Source organism: Cricetulus griseus, chromosome 4, assembly GCF_003668045.3.
Source record: "Cricetulus griseus strain 17A/GY chromosome 4, alternate assembly CriGri-PICRH-1.0, whole genome shotgun sequence".
NCBI classification, from domain to species: domain Eukaryota; kingdom Metazoa; phylum Chordata; class Mammalia; order Rodentia; family Cricetidae; genus Cricetulus; species Cricetulus griseus.
In genome coordinates this window covers 150,181,685-150,203,787 of record NC_048597.1, presented here as the reverse complement: position 1 = coordinate 150,203,787, position 22,103 = coordinate 150,181,685, and the positions used below count along the sequence as shown (strand labels likewise).

The 22,103-nt window shown below is 36.2% G+C and overlaps 3 protein-coding genes across 3 annotated transcripts; all 3 read right to left on the bottom strand.

Moving 5' to 3' along the window:
* Positions 1-1,444: 1,444 nt before the first annotated feature.
* LOC100762275 (olfactory receptor 8B3) lies at positions 1,445-2,377 on the bottom strand. The gene has a single exon (XM_027412241.1). It carries the CDS (start codon positions 2,375-2,377, stop codon positions 1,445-1,447), a length of 933 nt encoding a protein of 310 aa, XP_027268042.1.
* Positions 2,378-8,714: 6,337 nt separating this feature from the next.
* On the bottom strand, positions 8,715-9,647 carry LOC100760355 (olfactory receptor 8B3). The gene has a single exon (XM_027412240.1). The coding sequence runs from the start codon at positions 9,645-9,647 to the stop codon at positions 8,715-8,717; it is 933 nt and encodes a 310-aa protein (XP_027268041.1).
* Positions 9,648-20,965: 11,318 nt separating this feature from the next.
* On the bottom strand, positions 20,966-21,898 carry LOC100759772 (olfactory receptor 8B3). Its single transcript, XM_027412239.1, has one exon. It carries the CDS (start codon positions 21,896-21,898, stop codon positions 20,966-20,968), a length of 933 nt encoding a protein of 310 aa, XP_027268040.1.
* Positions 21,899-22,103: the final 205 nt, after the last annotated feature.

Here is a 22,103-nt window from a genome sequence, read left to right as displayed (position 1 = left end):
TAGATAACAGGATATGAAAGAATACAATGCATTCAGAAAGAGGGAAATGTGTGGATAAAATGTTAAAAGTTGGACGAGCTACAAGATAGCAGAGATATTATTACTAGATATATTCTTCATTCAACAAAGAAAATAATTTTATTGGGACAAGAGACATTGTTTAGTGTTTTAGATCACTTTTTGCTCTTGCAGAAGATTTGGATCCAGTTCATTGAACCCAGATGAAAGTTTACAACTTTCAGTTATTCATCATGCATATCTAATGGTTCTTCTGGTCTTTGTGGGGTCCTTCATGCCCAGTGTGCACATAAACTCACACTAGTAGAGACACACACAAATATAAAACACTTAATTAAATTATGAAGCACAGAAAAAACAATACTTTGCAAAATATATACAGATATTATAGATTTAACATATGTAAACACATGAATAAATTGTTAATGAAAAATCCAGCAGTTTAATATTGGATTCAGATGGATAAATGGATAGTCTTTCTGAATTGTAAGTCAAGGATTTAGAGACCAACATAATAGACAAATAAATGGACTGTTGAATATAAATTTCAAAATGTAATGAAATTGGGAAAAATGAAACAACAAAATATTTACGGGATATTTTTTAAATGTTTAAATTGTGGTTTCATAACATTTTATTTATTATCTTTTTAAATTTTGTAGTAGTCTTCTTTTACTTATTTAGTATCTTAATGATGGCCATTTTTGCCCTCTTATGAAGAGTCATAATTAAATATCATATTCCATGAAAAACATTATCATAGTTTAGCTTACTCTCCAAGTACTTCCTTGAAGTTTAAAAAAATTCCCCATTTCAGTCATCATTTCCAAATTCTCTGACTCAAAAATATGTCTTCTATTACAGAAAATAAATCTGAAATTGACAAATTAAATAAGAGAGATCCTTGCTAAAAGATGTTTAGTTCATAGTGTTTGCACATATGAGTGAGCAACTTTAATTTACTGTGGAACCTTCCATTTCTGATTAGTAATGGGGATTTTCTCCACTAGAGGACAGAATGCACTGAGTAGAAACATATTGCAACTGCATGTTTCTAAAGATCATGCCAAGTGAGTCTCTCCACTTACTTGACAGAATGCGAACCTAGCATTGTGAGATATAGTCATTATCAGGCATAGATCTTTTGTAATGAGAAGAAAATATGAAAGTGATCTTATTCTAAATGCAGAAATTTCCTGGATAAAATTTTAAAGTACATGTGATAGAAAACATGAAATTAATCCATGCCAATGGTGAAGAATGAAAGTTGATATCTTTAAAATGCTGAAATACACTATTGAAAGGGGATTCAAATTTTTCACTATTAACAAATAAAATAAAATGAAATACCATGACCAAAAACAAAATATAGGGTAAGATAGTGGCCACACTAATGGAACTAATGAAATTGACACAGTCTTTCTGATCAACAGTTTCTCTTACTCAGTGTTTTTATCAAGGCAACTTTAACATCTTTGTTCCTCAAGCTGTATATTAAGGGATTCAGCAGAGGAACTGTATTGGTATAAAAGACTGAAGAGATTTTACCTTCATCCATTGACATGGCAGTCACTGGTTTGAGGTACATAAATGCACCAGATCCAAAGAATAGGGAAACAGCAATGATATGGGAACTGCATGTGTTGAAGGCCTTGAACCTACCCTCAGTAGAACTGATATGGAAAATACTGGAGAGGATGAAACCATAAGAAATAAAAATGGTAATGCTGGGCACAATGATGTTGATGCCAACAACAACAAAAACTTCCAGCTCATTGACATAGGTGCTGGTGCAGGAGATCTGAAGCAAGGGGAGGATGTCACAGAAGTAGTGATTTATGGTGTTTGCATCACAGAAGGTCAGTCTCAGCATACATCCTGTATGAGCCAGTGCACCAGAAAATGCCATCATGTATGAACCAAGCATAAGGTTCAAACATAATTTAGGAGACATGACAATATTATACATGAGTGGATTACAGATGGCCACATAGCGATCATAGGCCATTGAGGTCAGCACATAACACTCAGAAATGGAGAAAAAGCTAAAAAAGAAAAGCTGGGTCATGCATCCTCTATAGGAAATAATGTTCTCCTCTGATATGAAGCTCATTAACATTTTTGGTGAAAACACAGAAGAATAACAGAGGTCCACAAAGGACAAGTTACAGAGGAAAAAGTACATGGGGGTGTGAAGGTGAGAATTCAGTCCAATCAAGATGATCAAACCAAGATTTCCCAACACAGTAACCACATACATCACCAGAAATAGGATGAAGAGTGGACACTGGAGATCGGGCTGTTTTGTTAATCCCACCAGAATGAATTCAGTCACTGAAGAGCCATTTTCAGGAATCATTCTTTTAAAGGAATCTGTGAGCAGAGCCTAAGAGGAATCACGTTAGAAGAAAATGCACACATTGACATAACAGCCTTCAACACAACATAGAGTATCACCAGCATAACTTATTTCTTTAATTGTGATTTCCCTTATTTAAATTGTTTCACACACATATATTATTATTTCATACTTGCTTTGGTAATATTCTGCCTCCCTTTCACAACCATTCCCATATACAGGCACCCTCCCTACCTATATTACTTTAAATTCTTTTTATTCATCAGGCTAATTTGTATAACACATATATTCTTGGAAGTATGGCCTTTCCATAGAAGGATGGCTGACTTACCAGGGGCTATCCTCTTAGAGAAGACTGACTCTCTCTCTCCCATCACCTTAAGATTGCTAATAGCTATAAGCTAAGGGTACATCTTTTTACCCCTCTTTCCTTTCTATGCTAGGGTTGGTCTGGATTGGACTTGCACAGATCTTGAGAATGCTTTTACAACTACTGTAAGTTTATATATGTAAATGCAATTCTGTGTCCAGAAAACACTTTTTTCCTTATATTCATCCATGCCCCAGATCTTATACTCTTTCTGCCCTCACTTAAAAATAGATAAGTAACAAAGTAAAATACCAAGGCCACCCCACAGATGACTATCAACAGTTTTATATGAAAACATGACTCCTGAAAGCCAAAGGATAAAGGAGAGGCCTGAACCAAGAAAGAATTGTTATTCTCATCATTGATTTTTCCATGTATTGACTCTTCCCCTCAGTGATGATATTGGAGTTATGGACCTTGGCAACATGTGCTGGCCTCATTAACACAGGTTATACTTCAATGAAATGAGATCAGTACATTGTTCTGAAAAGATCAGAAATGGTTTAGTTACTCCTGTGTCACAGAAAAAGCTATGAATGTAGAGTAGTGAGTTTCTGTCCAAGGAGGAGGAACTATATAAATCTTCTGCCTTCCCTAAATCCCCAAAGTCTTTTTGCAGTCTTCATGCTCTACTTAGAATGGATTCATATATCTCTTTCATTTGAGTTCTAATACTGCACACTATGAAAAATAGTGACTTATATCTTAAATCTCTGGAACTTAGTCTCAAATACAACAATAATATAAATTGAATCCTGAAGTTCACATTTATTCAGTAAAGAAAATATGGTGTTTCCTCACTGTTTACTTACTTGGATGGTCCTGGAAGAGCAATTACATCACTGATAAATTTCTAGTATATACCTAGTCAGTATCTCCAAACTAAAAATCATAACTTGTTATCACAACTTATAGCCATCTCCAAAAGCAGAGGAAATTTTTAATCACATTTATCTTTGATAAGTAAGCATTTTAATATGCAATTATTGTTATTATGTACTCAGTTATAAACAGGGTAGATGATTGCTCAAACTTCTCAAGAGAATATTTTTATGTATAAATAGAAGATAATTGGTTTACAGCTATACCTTTGACATTAATATGTCATTATTTCCTTAGGGGCTTGATTTTCACTCATTTTCTTTCCCTTTATGGATTGGAATTCCCCCATGGAAATGGAAAATAAATCAATTTTAACTCAGCAAGATGATGGAACAGGAAGTATAGAATCCTACTTCATTAACACAGCAACTGAGCCACAATTATGAACCCACTCAATCTATGAGGAATCTGGAAATTAGGTATGAATTCCCTGCATTTTAACGTCCCATGAAACCAGACATACTAGATATGGTAGGGAAAACAAGCTACCCTGTTAACACGCACTATTCTTAACACAGCAACACAAAATAAGGATGAAAACTTACCCTTGATAAATGAATGCCATGCACATATACACATCCAGTGCCAAATGTGTTCATGTGTTATCCATAAGGTTATTTTCTGTCCAGCATGTTGACAAGTCTTTCAGGAAAACACAGTATGTACTCTGATTTAGACAGACAATTTGCATAGTTAACATTCTTAGGCCAATGTGGGGATAAGAGTTGAAAATCCTCACTTACTGATTTCTCCCTATAGAAGAAAGATGTGCATAGTACTTCTAATATACTAAACATCTTTTGGTTAAGCAGATTTTTGGCTAACATTTAGAATGCTAGGCTGAGGTGGAATATTGATATTAATTATGATTCAACAGCTTTGTTTTCAGTTCCAGTAAGAATATATATGTGAACATAGACTGGTGATCACCACAACTCCCACACAATGTGTGTCAAAGATATAAGATATGAAAATAATTAGCTACACTACCCCCTAACATCTCCTAAGTGTTGAAAGAAGTATGGGATATGTCATAATGCAACTGATCTGGATACTGTTGTCAAGTTGGTTTCTGTCTCTGTTGTTTCAGAGCACTGACTGTGTCTGTCATATCATGAACAACTGAGAGCCACCTGGGACAAATCATAACAAGAGTGAGTGCTATATTCAAACCTATCAAGAATAGTTAATACCAATATTTTTTGAAGTTTTCCCAAAAGTTGAAGAGAAATGAAAACATCAAAATTAATGTTAAGTCCAATGTTACTAAAGTCAAATAAAATAATCATCCCATGGAGATCTTTTAAGTGGCTTTTTGTTTTTTGTTTGTTTAAATCAGCTAAGCATGTATAAGTTAATTTGAACATTGTTTAAAAACTATTGTTTTCCAACTTTTGAATGAGGATGTGTTTCCTTATACTTATGTCTTATTAATTACTTTTCAAGTTTGATAGATTTTGTTGTACTAAACATTCTACTCTTTGATGTGATGCTTTGGTAAATATGTCTATTTTCTTAATGTCCACTTCATATTACTCATTATTAATATATTAAAATGCAATTGACATCTGATATTTATATTTTATTTAATGTTTATATACATTATAAGTTTTTTGTTTTGTTCATTAGAACTTTGGACACAGAGAGCCACATCCTTCATAAAGAGTAATCATTATTCTTGAAGATATCTAATTTGATAGCACTTGTTGGTTTTTCTTGCCCAATACCGCTGTCTACAACTTGCAGTGCTACACTGAATAAAAATTTCAAAAGGGTTTTGCAGCATGAATAATAAAAATCCAGAGAGAAATATTGTTGAATGATCTCATTTCATTGGTCTTTATTTTACTTAATTTCCTCATTCTATCTTAAGGTTTTTATCATTTTCAGAATTTTCACTATTGTCTACAGCCCATTTTACTAGTCACTTTTAAGATGATTTAGATCAATTAATCATTTATTAAACCACATCACACACATGAAAAGCTAATTAAAGTGTTCTACCATTTTACTGTGAAATTTGGCATTAATATGATTATATAAAGACTCCAATGTAGCACATTTTCATAAAATAAATGTATAATGGTGATGTGTTGTTATAAACAGAGTATTTCCAATATGCCTGATCCTTTAATGTACTATGTTTTTGTGTGTCCTACTGATGATCAAAATGAGTAATTCACACATGTTACATATGTCCTGGGATGGTATATGTAACATCTGGAATTATCCTGGAGCACACCAATGCATTGAAGAGTGAAGGAAGAGGAAGAGGTGAACCCACTCAATTCTTCCAGTCATTTGGACCACTCATATTATTACTAAGGACCATCAGTGAAAGACAAAATCAGTAAGCCAATTTTTAGAGTATTACCAAGTTTAAAAATAAATAAATAAAAGCCTACCAAAGAACAGTACTGTTTTCAAGAAGTATTTCCAAGTTAAAACCAAAAATCTTAATGCAGGAGCAAATAACAGGTCAGTGTAAATGGAAAGTAAAATTCATGGATGGAGAAATGCCCAATACAGAAATGGACAACACATCACTTACAAGGTTACAAGCAAAACAAAAACAAAAACAAAAACAAAAACAAAAAACAAAAACCAAACACCCAAATATTTAATTTAAGGATGGAAATGACAAATTTTATCTCAACTTATTTTTTGAAGCTACTATGAATATTTTGTGCTTCAAATTAAAGATTATAAAAATGGTTATCATCTTGCCAACTTAAAAATACATCCAGCTATTATTTCAAAAGGACATTAATTTGTTCACCAAAAGTGTAAACTTAAAAAAAATCCTGATCTGCTAGTTGTACCTTGATCATTCGGCAATTTACATTCCATATGAAAACTGTACATGAAAGCCAACAAATTCAGGATTTGTCTTCAGGCCCCCTTTGAGTTTAATTTTGCTATTTAGTAACTTGAGCCTTTATCCCTTCAAGAGAAATATAATCATTAAAATTTTTCTAGAAATTTTCCAAACAATTTTAGAGCCATGGAAGAGCTATTTTCCTAACTTTCATCGACTAAAATCTATTTGCCTACCTAGAGTCTCCAGGGCAACTTGCTCTCATGGGCTGTCTTTATTCTCTGTATGATTTCATACAAATGCAGCCAATATCCATCTCCCAGTGTAAGAATCACCATTACACAAAGCTCTGTTGATGTGCTGGCGTTGGGGATAGTTATTGTTATATGTCACTCAAAATCAGAAGGGGGATGATTTTCAAATTCTCCTTAAAAATTCTCTGCAATCACAGATTCTCAATGACTAGTTTCTTTCACTCTCATTTTAACACATATTGGTTTTTCCAGGGGGCAGGGGTGTTTTTCCTATGCTCTACCTCGTTTTCCTCTATTACAAAACAAAGAAAACAGTTGGATACTTATATTTAGAATATTATGGATAAACTCAACTCCCTATTCCAAAAGGTTTTGTCTACTCCTACAAAACAATAATCTTCAACAAAATGAAAAATGCACATACCACACAGAAGCAAACCATAATCACATTTAAAAATGGAACTATTGCCACATGGTTGTAATTCCTCAAATAAAAAAAAATAATAACATGAATTCAGAATACATGTTTGTACTTGTCAGGAGCCAGCCTTGGTTACATCCAAAGTCCTTTTTACACAAGCCTGACCCCCTCCCCCATGCTCAGCTAGCCGCCAGTTAATATAGCATCCCACCCTTAGGTTCCAGGACCTGGCCTGAGAAGCAATTAACACCTATTCCTCTCCCCACCTCCTTCGGTTAGTGCTTGAGATAAACACAGGAGATTCTGGATACCTGCTCTGGCCTGAGAGCAATTAACATTCATTCCTCCCCCCACCTCCTCTTTCTCACCTCCCCTTTTTCTTTAAAAGCCCCTTGGTTTCAATAAATTTCAGACCTTGACAAAGAAAAACTCTGCTTGGTCTTGCTTCCCTTTTTCACCCACTATTTTCAGGCTTGATCCACCTAGACCTCACGAATTACCGGAGCCCCGAAGGCTGACTTGAAATCAGAAAATAAAATCGGAAACTTTACACTTTAATCTATTGGGTTATCAGTAAACTGTGGTCCTCTCTAAACATCAGTATCTATTACACACAGTAAGTGAATGTAGCACCTAGGATAAACTGATAGAGTTGTTTCCCAATACAAGTAGAAAACTGTATATGCAACCTGTGATGTATCTGACAGTTTTTATGGGACAGGGATTGTTATTCTTTTGTTTAAAAAGAAGAAAAGAGAAATGCTGAGGCATGAGACATGTTGACTATAAGTTTATTATAAGGCCCGGCAGAGTAGGGAGACTAAGAAGAGGAACAGGCAGTAAATGCCTGACCGCCATGGCTGGTGGGCGCAGAGAGGCAGAGCACATAGGTGAGAGAGAGAGTAGAGAGGAAACAGCGAGGAAGCTGAGAGGAAACAGAGAGAGTAAATGGGCAGGGATCTGTCTTTTTAAAGGGGTCCTCTGCACCAGGTAACAGGGGCAGGCCAGCATAATGCCTGAACTTTTCAGGGATGGTTTACGATTTTATCTACACTACAAAGGAGAATCTACAGAAAGGAGCCAAGACACTATTCTGACTTATATTCCCAAAGACACATTAGGAGCAAAAATGAAAAATGCACAACCACTGACAAAAGATCAGACTTGTGTCACTTCACTTGATCAATTGGCAAACCATTCTCTTTTCCTGAAAAAAAAAATAAAATAAAACTAGAGTTTCATAATGAAAAGGGGAAATAAAAATATCTTTCTTAATATGGGGCTTAATTTACACAAGACAAAACTCATGACTATTCTTGGTAATGGTAAGGAAAAGAAAAAGACTAATAATATTTTAAAAAACTTAAAATGATTCAAATTTCCTTTATTAGTATGTGAAAGAAATGAGTTGCATTAATTAATATACAATGCATCTGTACTCCAAGATATCATGTGGTAAATTTAAACATTAAATTTAAAAACAGAATAATGCCTAGATATAAAATGTGTTAAATATTATCCCATGGAACATTTTAAGTAACTATAAAGTATCTGCATTCTGTAAGCCACAAGCAGATACAAGTTGTCTCCATTCAAAATTTCCATCTGGTCAGAGTTTTTCTCAAGGCCATTTTCACATCTTTGTTCCTTAAACTGTAGATTAAGGGATTCATCATGGGAACCACATTGGTGTAAAAGACAGAAGAGGTTTTTCCTTGGTCCATAGATGAAGAAGATAATGGTTTGAGATACATGAATGCACCTGATCCAAAGAACAGAGAAACGGCAATCATGTGGGAACTGCAGGTCCTGAATGCCTTGGACCTGCCCTCAGTGGAGTTGATGTGGAAGATGCTGGAGAGAATGAAACCATAAGAGATAACTATGGTGAAGCTGGGCACAATGATGTTGATGCCCACCACAATAAAAACTACAAGCTGATTAACGTAAGTGCTGGTGCAGGAGAGCTGCATCACAGGGAGGATGTCACAGAAGTAGTGGTTGATGGTGTTTGCATCACAGAAGGTCAGTCTCAGCATGCATCCTGTGTGAGCCATGGCACCAGAAAATGCCATTGCATATGTACCAAGCATAAGGTTCAAACACAGTTTAGGGGACATGGCAACAGTGTACAATAGTGGATTACAGATAGCCACATAGCGATCATAGGCCATTGATGTCAGGACATAACATTCGGAAATGACAAAGAAACAAAAGAAATAGAGTTGGGTCAAACATCCCATATAAGAAATGACATTCTTACTTAATATAAAGTTCATCAGCATTTTGGGTGTGAATACAGAAGAATAGCAGAGGTCTATGAAGGACAAGTTAAAGAGGAAAAAGTACATTGGGGTGTGAAGGTGTGAATTTAGTACAATTAGAATTATCAAACACAAATTCCCCAATGCAGTAATGACATACATTGCTAGAAACACAAAGAACAAGGGTATTTGGAGATCAGGCTGGTCTGTTAGTCCTGCCAGAATGAATTCTGTCACCAGAGAGACATTTGCAGAAGCCATGTTTCTATAAAAGAATCTGCAGACACAGGAAAATTATATTATTAGAAAATGATCCCTTCTTCCTACCATGGGTCCTTGATGAGTGGCTTGGAAATCTCTAATACTGGCCACAGCTGAACACATAAATTGTAAGGAGTATAGCAAAGTTATCTTACACAGGAAAGGACAGTGGTGAAAAAATGTGAATATAATTTATAGAAAAATGATAAATGAAAATGGATCCAATAGAACAATTCTCTCTCATGTAGTTTATTCCTACTCTAGAGTCCTCCCCACACAAATAAATCTGGAGGTCAAGGCCCTGGCCTCTTAATGCTGAACACAGATACAGGTTTATCTCTCATACAGCTAGAGATCCAGCTAGGAGGTTTTCTTCTTTTAACTGCTCAAAGTCACAAAAAATCATGAACATAAAAATGTGTAAGTCATGTCCGTGAAGAGGTAACCTGCAACTTGGATGGCCACTACAGCTCTTAACATTCTCCATAAACATTTTCTTGGACAGTTACAAGTCACTGGATCACACAAGGTAAGGAAGAAATGCATGTTGCAGTCCATCTCATATTAAGGAGGGTGTTCATATATTCAAAAAATTAATATATTAGGAAATTTTCAGAAACTTCTTACCTTTGGTCTTCAGGGTATACAGAAGAGTAGTTTCAGATTCTAAGGTATTGGATCTTTGTTTCTAATAAGAGAATGCAATGAACACTTATTACCTGATATGCTCTAGAAATAGACTTCTTAACTACAGAAGTTATTTTGTGGTCAGATCTTTCAGTGTTCTCCAACAGCAGAAGAAATGACTTTATTATGATTCTCACACTGACACTAGAAAAGCAATGGTTTTAATGGGAATGACATGGTTTAGCCAACTAGCTTATAAATGGGGTATAAGCAAAGTTACTCCCTTCCCAAGGATAGCATTTAAATATAAAAATGAATTGGAGTATTTAGCTGTTTTACAACTTGGATCATGATATGCCTCTGGTTTCCTTGAGACTCAAAATTTTATACAAGTTTCTCTTTAGGGAAAATCCTCCCTCTTGTGGATATGGAAATGTAAACCCTCAATTTACCCAATTATCTTGATCTCTATGGAGGGATCTGTTGTTGGATTCCTTATCTCTTCATCTTCATGAAGTATTTGCAGCTGAATATACTCCAAGATCCTTAATTATTTTCTCTGAAAATGTTTAAGGATTGGAGTAAATGACTTTAAGTCTTGTAACCTAAAGAATGACAATGATGCATATTTTAAAGGAATTTAAAGAATCAAATTCTTTGTCTACTTGTTACTTCTTTTTTTGTTATATGTAATATTTTTTATTTGAATTAGAAACAAGATTGGTTCACATGTCAATCCCAGGTCCGTCTCCCTCCTGCCCCCCACCTTTGCCCCCCAAACCAAACACTACCTATCATATACCCTTTCTGCTCCCCAGGGAGGGTGAGCCTTCCATAGGGAGCCATCAGAATCTGTCATATCCTTTGGGATAGGGCCTAGGCCCACCCCCATGTGTCTAGGCTCAGGGAGTATTTCTCTATGTGGAATGGGCTCCCAAAGTCCACACCTATGCTAGGGATAAGTACTGATCTAGTACTGGAGGCCAACATAGATTTCTAAGGTCTCCTCACTGACACCCATATTCAGGGGGTCTGGATCAGTCCCTTGCTGGTTTCCCAGCTATCATTCTGGAGACCAAGAGCTCCCCATCAGGTCACCTGCTTCTGTGGGTTTCACCAACCTGCTCTGGACCCCTTTGCTCTTCACTCATCCTTCTCTGCAACTGGATTTCACTTCAGTTCAGTGATTAGTTGTGGGTATCTGCTTCTACATCCACCAGCTGCTGGATGAAGGCTATAGGATGGCATATAAGTCAGTCATCAATCTCATTATCAGAGGAGGGCATTTAAGGTAGCCTCCCTCTGTTGCTTAGTTTGTTAGTTGGTGTCATCTTTGTAGATCTCCAGATATTTCCCTAGTGCCTGATTTCTCTGTAAACCTAAAATGTGTTCCTCTATTATGGTGTCTCCTTTCTTGTTTTCTTTTATTCTTCCCAGACTCAATCTTTCTGCTCTCTCATGTTCTCCTCACCCCTCCTCTTCTCCCCTTCTCATTCTCCTAGCTCCCTTCCCCTCCCCCCATGCTCCCAATTTGCTCAGGAGATCTTGACCCTTTGCCCTTCTCTAGGGGACCATGTATGTCTCTCTTAGGGTCCTCCTTGTTTACTAACTTATCTGGAAGTGTGGATTGTAGGCTGGTAATCCTTTATTCTATGTTTAAAATCCACATATGAGTGAATACATGCCATGTTTGTCTTTTTGTGACTGGGTTACCTCACTCAGAATGGTTTCTTCTAGTTCCATCTATTTGCTTGCACATTTCAAGATTCCATTGCTTTTTTCCTGCTGAGTAGTACTCCACTGTGTAAATGTATCACATTTTCTCTATCCATTCTTCAGTTGAGGGGCATCTAGGATGTTTCCAGGTTCTGGCTATTACAAATAGTGCTGCTATGAACATTATTGAACAGATGTCCTTGTTGTACGAATGTGCTTCTTTTGGTTATATGCCTAAGAGTGGAATTGCTGGATCTTGTGGTAGACTGATTCCCATTTTCCTGAGACGCCATACTGATGTCCAAAGTGGCTGTACAAGTTGGCACACCCAGCAACAGTGGAGTAGTATTCCTCTATCGCTGCATCCTCTCCAGCATAAACTGTCATTGGTGTTTTTGATTTTAGCCATTCTGACAGGAGTAAGATGGTATCTCAGAGTTGTTTTGATTTGTATTTCCCTGATGGCTATGGATGTTGAACACTTTCTTATGTGTCTTTCAGCCATTTTAGTTACTTCTAAACAACCTCTGGACACTTCTATATGAGAATTTTGCTCAGTCTGTAGTTGGGCTTATAATTTCATTGTCTCAATACTATACTTTAGACAAAAATATTATTTGATGAAGTCCAATTTATGTACTTTCCCATACATTTTTCTTTAATATCTACCTTATTTTTGCCTAACCCTAAATCACAAATCTTTTCTCTTTTATTGTCTTCAATAAGTCTTAATTTTCAATATTTACATTTAGAAAACTCACTGTGTGAAAATTTTGTTACACTGTGAGAAAGGTATTCATATCTATTTTCTTTCAGTTTTTCATGAGGCTGTATATTTATTCTGTATATTTATTCCATTCTCCTTATTTGAAAATGTTATCCAACATTAAATTTATGCATAATTTTCAAACTCAATTAGCCTAATCTTTTACTATGATGGTTAGTTATCACAGTTCAGTTGAAATAGTCAGCAGCGTTTGATAATAGCCAAGCCTTTAATCCCAGCACTCTGAAAACAAAGGCAGACAGATATTTGTGAGTTGGATGCCAGCCTGGTCTACAGAGCAAATTCCAGGACAGCTGGGTTTATGCAGAGAAACCCAGTCACAAAAAAACTAAAGTAACAACAATAACAAAAATACATTCCAGGAAGTGAGCAATGTTATTATCTGTAAATAGCTATACTCATTTTGACACTGAACATAAAATATTTCTGAGCACATATGGTTAATGACTGAAATAATTTATTGGAATGAAATCATTATGATCATGGCTACATTCCAAAACATATGAAGAATACAGAAAAGATTATGAATAGTTTCAGCCAGAGATAATATCTTCTACAAATATTTCAAGAGATCAGTTTAGATAAGGAATGTTAATAACTATCTTGGTAACCCTTTTATTCTTTGAGAATTTCACTATATTTATTTTATTTTTTCTCCATTTTTTATTTGAAATAGAAACAAGATTGTTTTACATGTCAATCCTAGTTCTCCCTTCCTCTTCCCCTGCTCCCCCTAACTAACACCCTACCTATCCCATACACTTTCTTCTCCCCAGGGAGGCATCGAAACAACCACATATTCCCCATTTCCTCCTCCAACTTCCCTTGTATCTTCTTAACATCCCCATCTCCTAATTTCATGTCTTTCCCCTACAACGCACACTACTGATGCCCATATGTACATTGTTATAGGACCGTTCACTAGAACCTGAAAAACAAAGAACAGTATTCTTCCATTATTAATATCTGTCATTTGTCCATAGGTCTTCAATAAGTAATAGGGCCTAGAGATCATCTACCCCATCTATGTAGCAATTTTGGTTGACCTTGTCTTATATAAATCTTATGCTGGTAACCACAACTGTTGTCAGCTTATAAATGTAATAGCCACATTATGTTCAGAAAATAGCATTTCTCATCACTCATCACTATGTTTCAACTCTTTTATATTTTTTCTACCTCCTCTCCTTTTGTATTCCCTGAGCTATAAGAAGATGACCGTACACAGGATAGGAATGTCGTTGTTAATTTTATTGAGGGGAAATCATTTACACGAGAAACCGATAACCCAGGTCATTGCTCTGAGCATCCAGTCTCAGCAGCTTTCCAAGACCCGACCAGAACCCCCAGAGAGACCCCTGCTTCCCCTCCCCAGACCTATACCCCACATGCCCCATATGCACCTGTGAACATGCCCAAAAGGGCCTGGTCAGCGCTACAGGTACCTAGTAAGATCTCTCCCTACACTGAGGCTTGGCGGTAGCAAGGTTGAGTTAATAAAGATGTTCCATTTAAGGTTGATCATTCAGTCTCTTCTCAGCTATTTGGCCAGTTATGTTTCTCTACATTGACTCCAGCACACAACAAAAAGAAATTTCTATGATCTGGTTGACAGCATTCTACTTCTATCATATAAACATAAAAATTTGGAATGCAATTTGACTACTTAAGTACTTAACCCCAAAATTAGGGTTTTGGACCAGGATTACAGTATCAGATATGGAACTGCATGCCTCAGATCCAATCTGTAGCCAGTTAGTTATCCCACAATTATCATGCCACTATTGCACCAATAGGTACATGCTGATATCAGGTTGGTATTAGTGAATGCAGAGCCGAATGCTATGTAAGACCATCATTGTTTATTTTCCCCAGGAGCCTATAAAGTACATTAAATGCCTAAGCACAATAAATGCTAGCCCAGAGGGAAAAACTTTCCTATGTAATGTTATATTTTTAAGTTTCTTATTGTTTGAGAATTTCCTATAATCATTTAATGCATTCTGATAAAGCCCACCAGCCTTCCTCTCCCTTCCAATTCTTCCCCATCTCTCCCTCTGACATAACAACAATTATACTGCCATGGACAGAGAATAATATTTTGATGTAGAGGTCCACTCCCTCTGGCTCTGACAACATTTCCACCCCCTCTTAACAGCACAGTCCTTGAGAAAAAGTGGTTAAAAAGAGCTACCCTGCAATAGTGAATAATGCATCTCTCAAGTGACATGGGTTATCAAATGAAAATCTGGGTCAGACATGGGACACTTTCCTATTGGTCATGAAGGCTTCAGGAGTATAACTAAAAATACAGTTTATTCTATTGCTGTTGGTTTCCCACCATATTTAAATGACAATACCCTGTTGCTGAAGACACCACTAACTTGGAATGGACGACACAGCAAAATAGATCTTGAACTGATTATCTTTAGAATAGTTCCCCCATTTACAGTGGAGCACTCCTTATTCTCTTATTCTGTGTAAATTTATCAGTTATGAGTCTTTGTATTAATCACAATTTGTTTTTATAATAAATTACCCTGATGGGGGTGAAAAGACATTATATATATATATATATAATATATATATATATATATATATATATATATATATATGACAATTTGTTTCTGTGTATATTTAGTAGAATAATAGTATTAAATTCTCCCCTATAGCTATTACATATATAGTCATAGATTTGAGGTTCAGTTAACTTTACCAAGTATGAGTTTCTATGTTGTACTATGAGCTTTAAATCTAATCATAAGGCAGAATACTCTCATAACATTTGTGTCATCATTGTATCAGTGAGTATGTCTACCAAGACTAGTCATTACTGTAGTTATGAGGTTTAAAGCTAGATAAAACTGTTAATTATTTTTCTTTCCTAGATTATGCTTAGAACCATCCTGCACTATGAAATCTGGCCAGTGGGGATGAGGCTTTTAGGTCACTACCAGCTTCACTCCTCCATTTCCTATGGATCAAGTATGTTCTCAGGCAAAATAAACTTCTTCAACAATCAAAATTTATTATCAGATTCCAGATGAAAATCAAGCGCAACAGCTCTCTATCAGCTGATAAATTGATAATAAACATACACACAAATGAATCTTATTCAGTGTAAAAAATGTAATTATGAATAAATTAATGAAGCCAGAAATAGTCATTCTGAATGGAGTATCACAGAAACAAACAAACAACTTATATTATCTTCCATAAAATAATGTTATATTTCAGTCTTCAGATGTGTATGCATTTAAGTCAGAATGCATATAAATGTCAGAAAACTAGTCAGGGTCCATGGGATTGGCTTTAAGATTGGGGGCATAGAAAACTGGTGATATTAAAGAGTTTTGGCAGCTGTGCAGCCTCGTTTCAGAAGACATGAGCACTTGTCCAGTGGGTCTTCATGAGGCAAGGCCTGTGGAGATAGTCTCTCAATCAGCAAGAACCAGTGGACTTCAGGACAGTTCTGAATGATGCTGACTACACACTCTCTTCTTTCCCATAATGCTGATGATTCCTTGGGCAGTTTTTAGTGTCATCTTGTTAGTCATGCATATTACAGATGTGATTATTCTGGGAAACCCCATTTTTTTTTCTCAAAGATTTTCCCCTAAAATTCCCTGGGAACTGAGGCTTGTTAGGTTTGTTATAGGGAGGCTTATGCATGCAGGACCTAGGCAACCTACGACAAATAACTTGTTTCTATAAATATGCTTTGTTAAGTTTTGAACAATATTGTTGTTCTTGGGAAAGTGTGCCTATGTTTATCACCTTTTAGCTTTGTAAGGACAGGATGTGCTTGCCTGGATATTTAGCCAAGCTAGCACAATGTTAAGCTTTGTTTTTATCTTAAAGGATTTTTGCTGTAAAAAGTTGTGGGGTAAAACATATTTGTTTTTGCCAGAGATTAATGCTGTTAACTCACAATTGTTTTAAAGTATAAATAAAGATGACTCAAGTTATTTGGAGCCAGCCACTTCTGTGAAACTTATTTGGTGGCAGTACAATTCCTCTTCCACCAACTCCCTTTCTGTGTCTCAGAACCTGAACCTGAGCTGTGGTAAGACCTTGGCAAAGGAGGAAATATAAATGGTGGAAATAAAGGACTAAGTCATGCTGGAATAAGAGAACAATGGAAGAATGGGTGTGGGGGAAGGGATGACTAACATGAGGACTTATAGACTGAGTACATGGAAACCTACTACTGCAGAAACTTCACAGAGCATAAAGATCTACATACATAGAAGTCACTATGGGGACTTTAATTGGGGAATCATGCCCCACTGAGACACCATAGACAATCAAACACAATCCCAGTACTAGGTATGTGTTACCTCTTTTTGAGTTGTTGACCAGTGGGGTCTCTCATGGATTCCCTAAACAATTTATATTGCTGTTGCTCAAAATTTTATTTTCAATTAGCTTACAAACTAGTGATATTGCATAAGGCTTCTTCATACATACATACTCTTAGTTAAAACATCTTTATATCTCTTTTCTTTCATGCTCAATTTCTATTTTTTATACCCTAATCTCCCAGTATTTCCATTCCTGTATGTTTATATCATTGTTCTATTTTCTCTTATTATATTTTTTTAGTTAGAGAGCAAGATCATTGGTTCCTAAATGTTATAGGGTCTGGGTAAGTCCAACACAACTCACATACAAAATCAACGCAGAAAACAAATATTCAGTGTAATCAAGCCGCTACTGATTGATCAGGAGAGCAAAACAGACTCGGGAGCTGAACTGCTACCCAAGACAGATTGTTACAGAGCTTTTAAGCCTGAAAATCACAAATGTCTGTGCCAAGTTAAAGTTACATTTTTCACCAATCAGAATTCAAATATTAGGGACTTTCCTAGGAACCTTTGCCTGTGGTGTACTTATCTTGTTTTAATTGGTGGCCTTGCCCAACTGTGGTTAGGTGACTTGCCCAGCATTCATGTCTCAACTTGCCAACCAAGATGTCAGTGATGTTAGTTACCCAGGGAGGTCTGGGGATGCCTTGAGAACTTGAACGTTATTTGGCCCTTATACAAAATGGAAGTTCTATCCAAAATGGCTTCAGTATGGTTCCTCCTTAAACTAAACAGATGCTTCATGCAGTTTATTTTGATCAAGCCTTACCTATTTCATAGTTTCTCTATCTTCATCTATCAACTACATGCTTCATCCCCTCTGTCTTAGCATTCCCTCTCTCTTCAATCATTTCACTTATATTCTTCTGTCCATGCTCGCTATATGCCTCACCTCTGCAAATGTACTGTTTCTAATTCCTTGTCTTCTAATTTACATTGTGTAATACTTATAGATGAGTGTCTTACTCAGCCTTCACCAGTGAAGCTTCCTCCTGCCATAGATAGGAACAAACACAGACATTCACAACTGGACAACATTCAGACAGTAAGATAATTTTGTTGTTGTTACTGTTGTTGTTTGTGCTACTTGGGTTTTACTCCCATTATTAACACATACTAAACAAGCACTCATAACTCCTCAGCTTTTTTATCAAGGGAGGTTTTGCAAAATTATCAGTGCTGGCCTTGATCAACTAAGTGCCTGCTTCAATCTAGCATGAATACATAGATGATTATTCTATTCATCAATATTTTATCTTATGTGAAAATAAATTGCTGGCTTCCTTCATAGTTGGAGGACCTAAGGGAGGCCTCATTATCTAAATATTGCCCATGTGAGGACAAAGGAAAAGGAGAAAAAGCATAATCATTATTAGCATCATGTCTGTACTGTCTGGACCAGTCCTGAGAATGTTCACTGCAATAAAAATTAGCAAATGTCTATTCTGTAGCAGAAGTGAACACAGTCATCTTTGCAATCGTCTCATCCCAATGCCACAGGCATCTGGGCCATAGATATTGAAGGGCTCTTTATCATGCTGAAGCTTGGCAAACATGGTGCAGACAGGTTTTTTATCCCTTTCCTCCTTTAGTTCTGCCTTACTAAAGTCATTATATTGGATTCCTAAAATTATCTCCCGAGGTCCATTCCCTTATCAGGCCACTGATTCTGGAGACAAAACACTAAGGTCCAACAATCAAAATCCATTATTTGGCTAACCTATCCAATTAGGACTTCCCAACTTACCCTAGCACAAATTCCTCCATTTTCTCTTTAAAGACCCACTACTGTAAAACAAACAAACAAACAACTAAACCTTCTGTTTCTGCTTCTATTTGCTCTTGCAGTGTGCAGATCCAGAGGCAGCACCTCTCCCCTTCCAAGTCCAAGTCCAACTTGTCCCTCCTTTATGCTGAGAACTTGGTGTCTGGGTGTGTCCTGTATTGACTTCAAAGGGTTGCCCTCTCTGATGGTTATGTTTTACTTCTGTTCATAATTGCTGTTACATTCATATGTGAAAATGTGTTAATTTCCCTCACTAAGAGAGATTTGAAAAAAGTAAAAAGAGAGAGAACATGATGCACAGGGCTCCACTGTCTCTCCACACACTGTGGAGGACAGCCTCTCTATGGAATGAAGAGGCTTGCCACAGTTATTGCAACTTTTAATGTTTCATGTGACTATTTTAAAATGACTCTTGACTATAAACATTTTATCTACTCACATTGATTCACAGAAGAGAAAATCCAGATCTTCATGGTTTATGTAGAATATAATTATGTGGAATATTTTTGTTCAGGATACCTTGATTATATAAACACAGTCCATTTTGGAAATATTTTGTTCATTTTGCAGTGAAATTCCATATGGGAAACCCATATGAAATTCAACTATGATGGGAGACAATTAACTTGTCTCCAAATCTTCCATTGGGTTAAAGTTTTCTTTATTGTCAATTAACTCAAGCTTTTTAACCTATCAAGAAAGATGTTTTAGTCCTCATATTTCCAGGCTCTTACAGAATAGGTAAAAGAAGCCTTAAAAAGAAGCTTCAATTTTCTACCCTGCACTGTCTGAAGCCTTCTTCCTATTAGTGTCTCAATGACCACTCTGCTCTTTATTCCTTGACTTGGCTGTCCTCCCAAAATTGAACACAAATATGTAGCCTGTCTTCATTTCCCAACAAAGCAATCTTCATTATTATAAACACTATTAACCCAAAGTCATTGTGGGTGTGAAGAATAATGTGAAATTAATAAAGCAAAGAAATATTTGCAATGTTCTACAGAAGAAAGTTAGGATTCAGATGGTAATATGATTGTCAGAATGTCTCGGTGAGTCTTTTCAGGGAAAAGCTCTGTCTGTCTTCTTGGCTCCTAGTTTAACAACTTTGTAGGCACATTTTCTGTCCCAGGTCTGCTTTTCGTGAATTCTAGACACTTGAATCATTAAAAATATTTCATTTTCCAATTTGTAGATGAACTTAACTACCTACTGAAAAAAAACAAAAAAACAAAAAAGAAACCAACCCTGGACTCTGGACTCTTCTAACCAAAGGAATAATTCAAAATAAAGTGAATACTGCTGCAACCCTACATACAGGTATCCCCACAGACAAGCCATAATCCAGTTCCAAGGATGAAATATATTCTCATGCTCATATTTCCAAAATAAAAATGTTTAAAAGAACACATGAGTTAATAGTTTGCTTGAAACATAGAAAAATTAAGATATTCTAGAATTTTCATTGAGCTATTAGTTACCAATGAGTCATACCTGTTACATTGGCAGTTGAAAGGGATAAGTTGTTGCTGTTTTTCAGTGGAAGATGTAAAGAAAAAACAGAATCAGATGTTTGAATTACACATTCAAAGGAATACATTCAAAACGAGAAACCACACACAGTTGAAACTGCCATCCTAGTATTAATTCACTTGACCATTTGATGAAGACCTCTTTTAGATTGTTAGAGGGGGACAAAGTACATTTTTAATGAATGGGGAAAGGGAAAGTTGTTTCAGTGACTATTTTTAAATAATACAGAGCATGGAAAATGGTAAAAATGACAAAAAAAGAAATGGGAAACTCTGGAAATATTGAAACCAAATCTAAATGACTCAGACTTCCTTTTATGGAGAAAGAAAAAACAGATAAGGTTTCAGGATTACACCAATAGTTTCTGTTTGTTGAAACTGGACAAAAAGCAAAATAAAAAGTAGAATATTTTGAAGGGGAAAAAGACAGAAGTATCCTAATGAAATATAGCCCACCAACTGAAACTCTGTGCAAAAATAAGAGGCATAAAGACAACCCCATCCAGTCAAAAGTTCCTAACGCTCAGTGTTTTCCTAAGGGCAACTTTAATATCTTTGTTCCTCAAACTGTAGATTAAGGGATTCATCATGGGAACCACGTTGGTATAAAAGACAGAAAAGATTTTTCCTTCATTCCTAGACCCAGCTGAGGAGGGTTTGAAATATGCAAGTGCACTTGCACCAAAGAACAGAAAAACAGCAATGATGTGGGGGCTGCAGGTACTGAAGGCTTTGGACCTGCCCTCAGAGGAACTGATGTGGAATATGCTGGAAAGGATGAAACCATAGGAGATGAAAATAGTTGAAGTAGGCACAATGATGTTGATGCACCCAACAATAAAAATTACAAGCTTGTTGGCATAGGTGCTCGTACAGGAGAGCTGGAGCAAAGCAGGAATATCACAGAAGTAGTGGTTGATGACATTGGCATCACAGAAGGTCAGTCTCAGCATGCATACAGTGTGAGCCATAGCATCAGAAAATGCAATAAAGTAGGAACCAAGCATAAGGATCAAACATAATTTAGGAGACATAACAACATTATACAACAATGGATTACAAATGGCCACATAGCGATCATAGGCCATTGAAGTCAACACATAACAATCAGAAATAACAAAAAAACAAAAGAAGTAGACTTGGGTCATACATTCAGTGTAAGGTATTACATTTTTCCTTAACACAAAGTTCATCAGCATTTGGGGAGTGAATACAGAAGAATAGCAGAGGTCTATAAAGGACAAGTTAAAGAGAAAAAAGTACATAGGCGTGTGGAGGTGAGAATTCAGCAAAGTCAGAATGATCAAACACAAATTTCCCAATGCAGTGACCAGATACATTGCTAGAAACACAAAGAACAAGGGTATCTGGAGATCAGGCTGGTCTGTTAATCCTACCAGGATGAATTCAGTCACCAATGAGACATTTTCTGAGTCCATTCTTCTCTAAGGGAACCTGTGGACACAGAAAAGAGAGCTTCATGAAATAATGATCCACACTAGTCATGGGTCCTTCCCATCTATGATATGTATACTGGAAATGCCACAATTATGCATATAGAATCAACTAGTACATTCTCAAACATATTATCTTGAATCAGAAAGAAATGCATAACAAATTCCATTATGATTACTGAAAAAATAT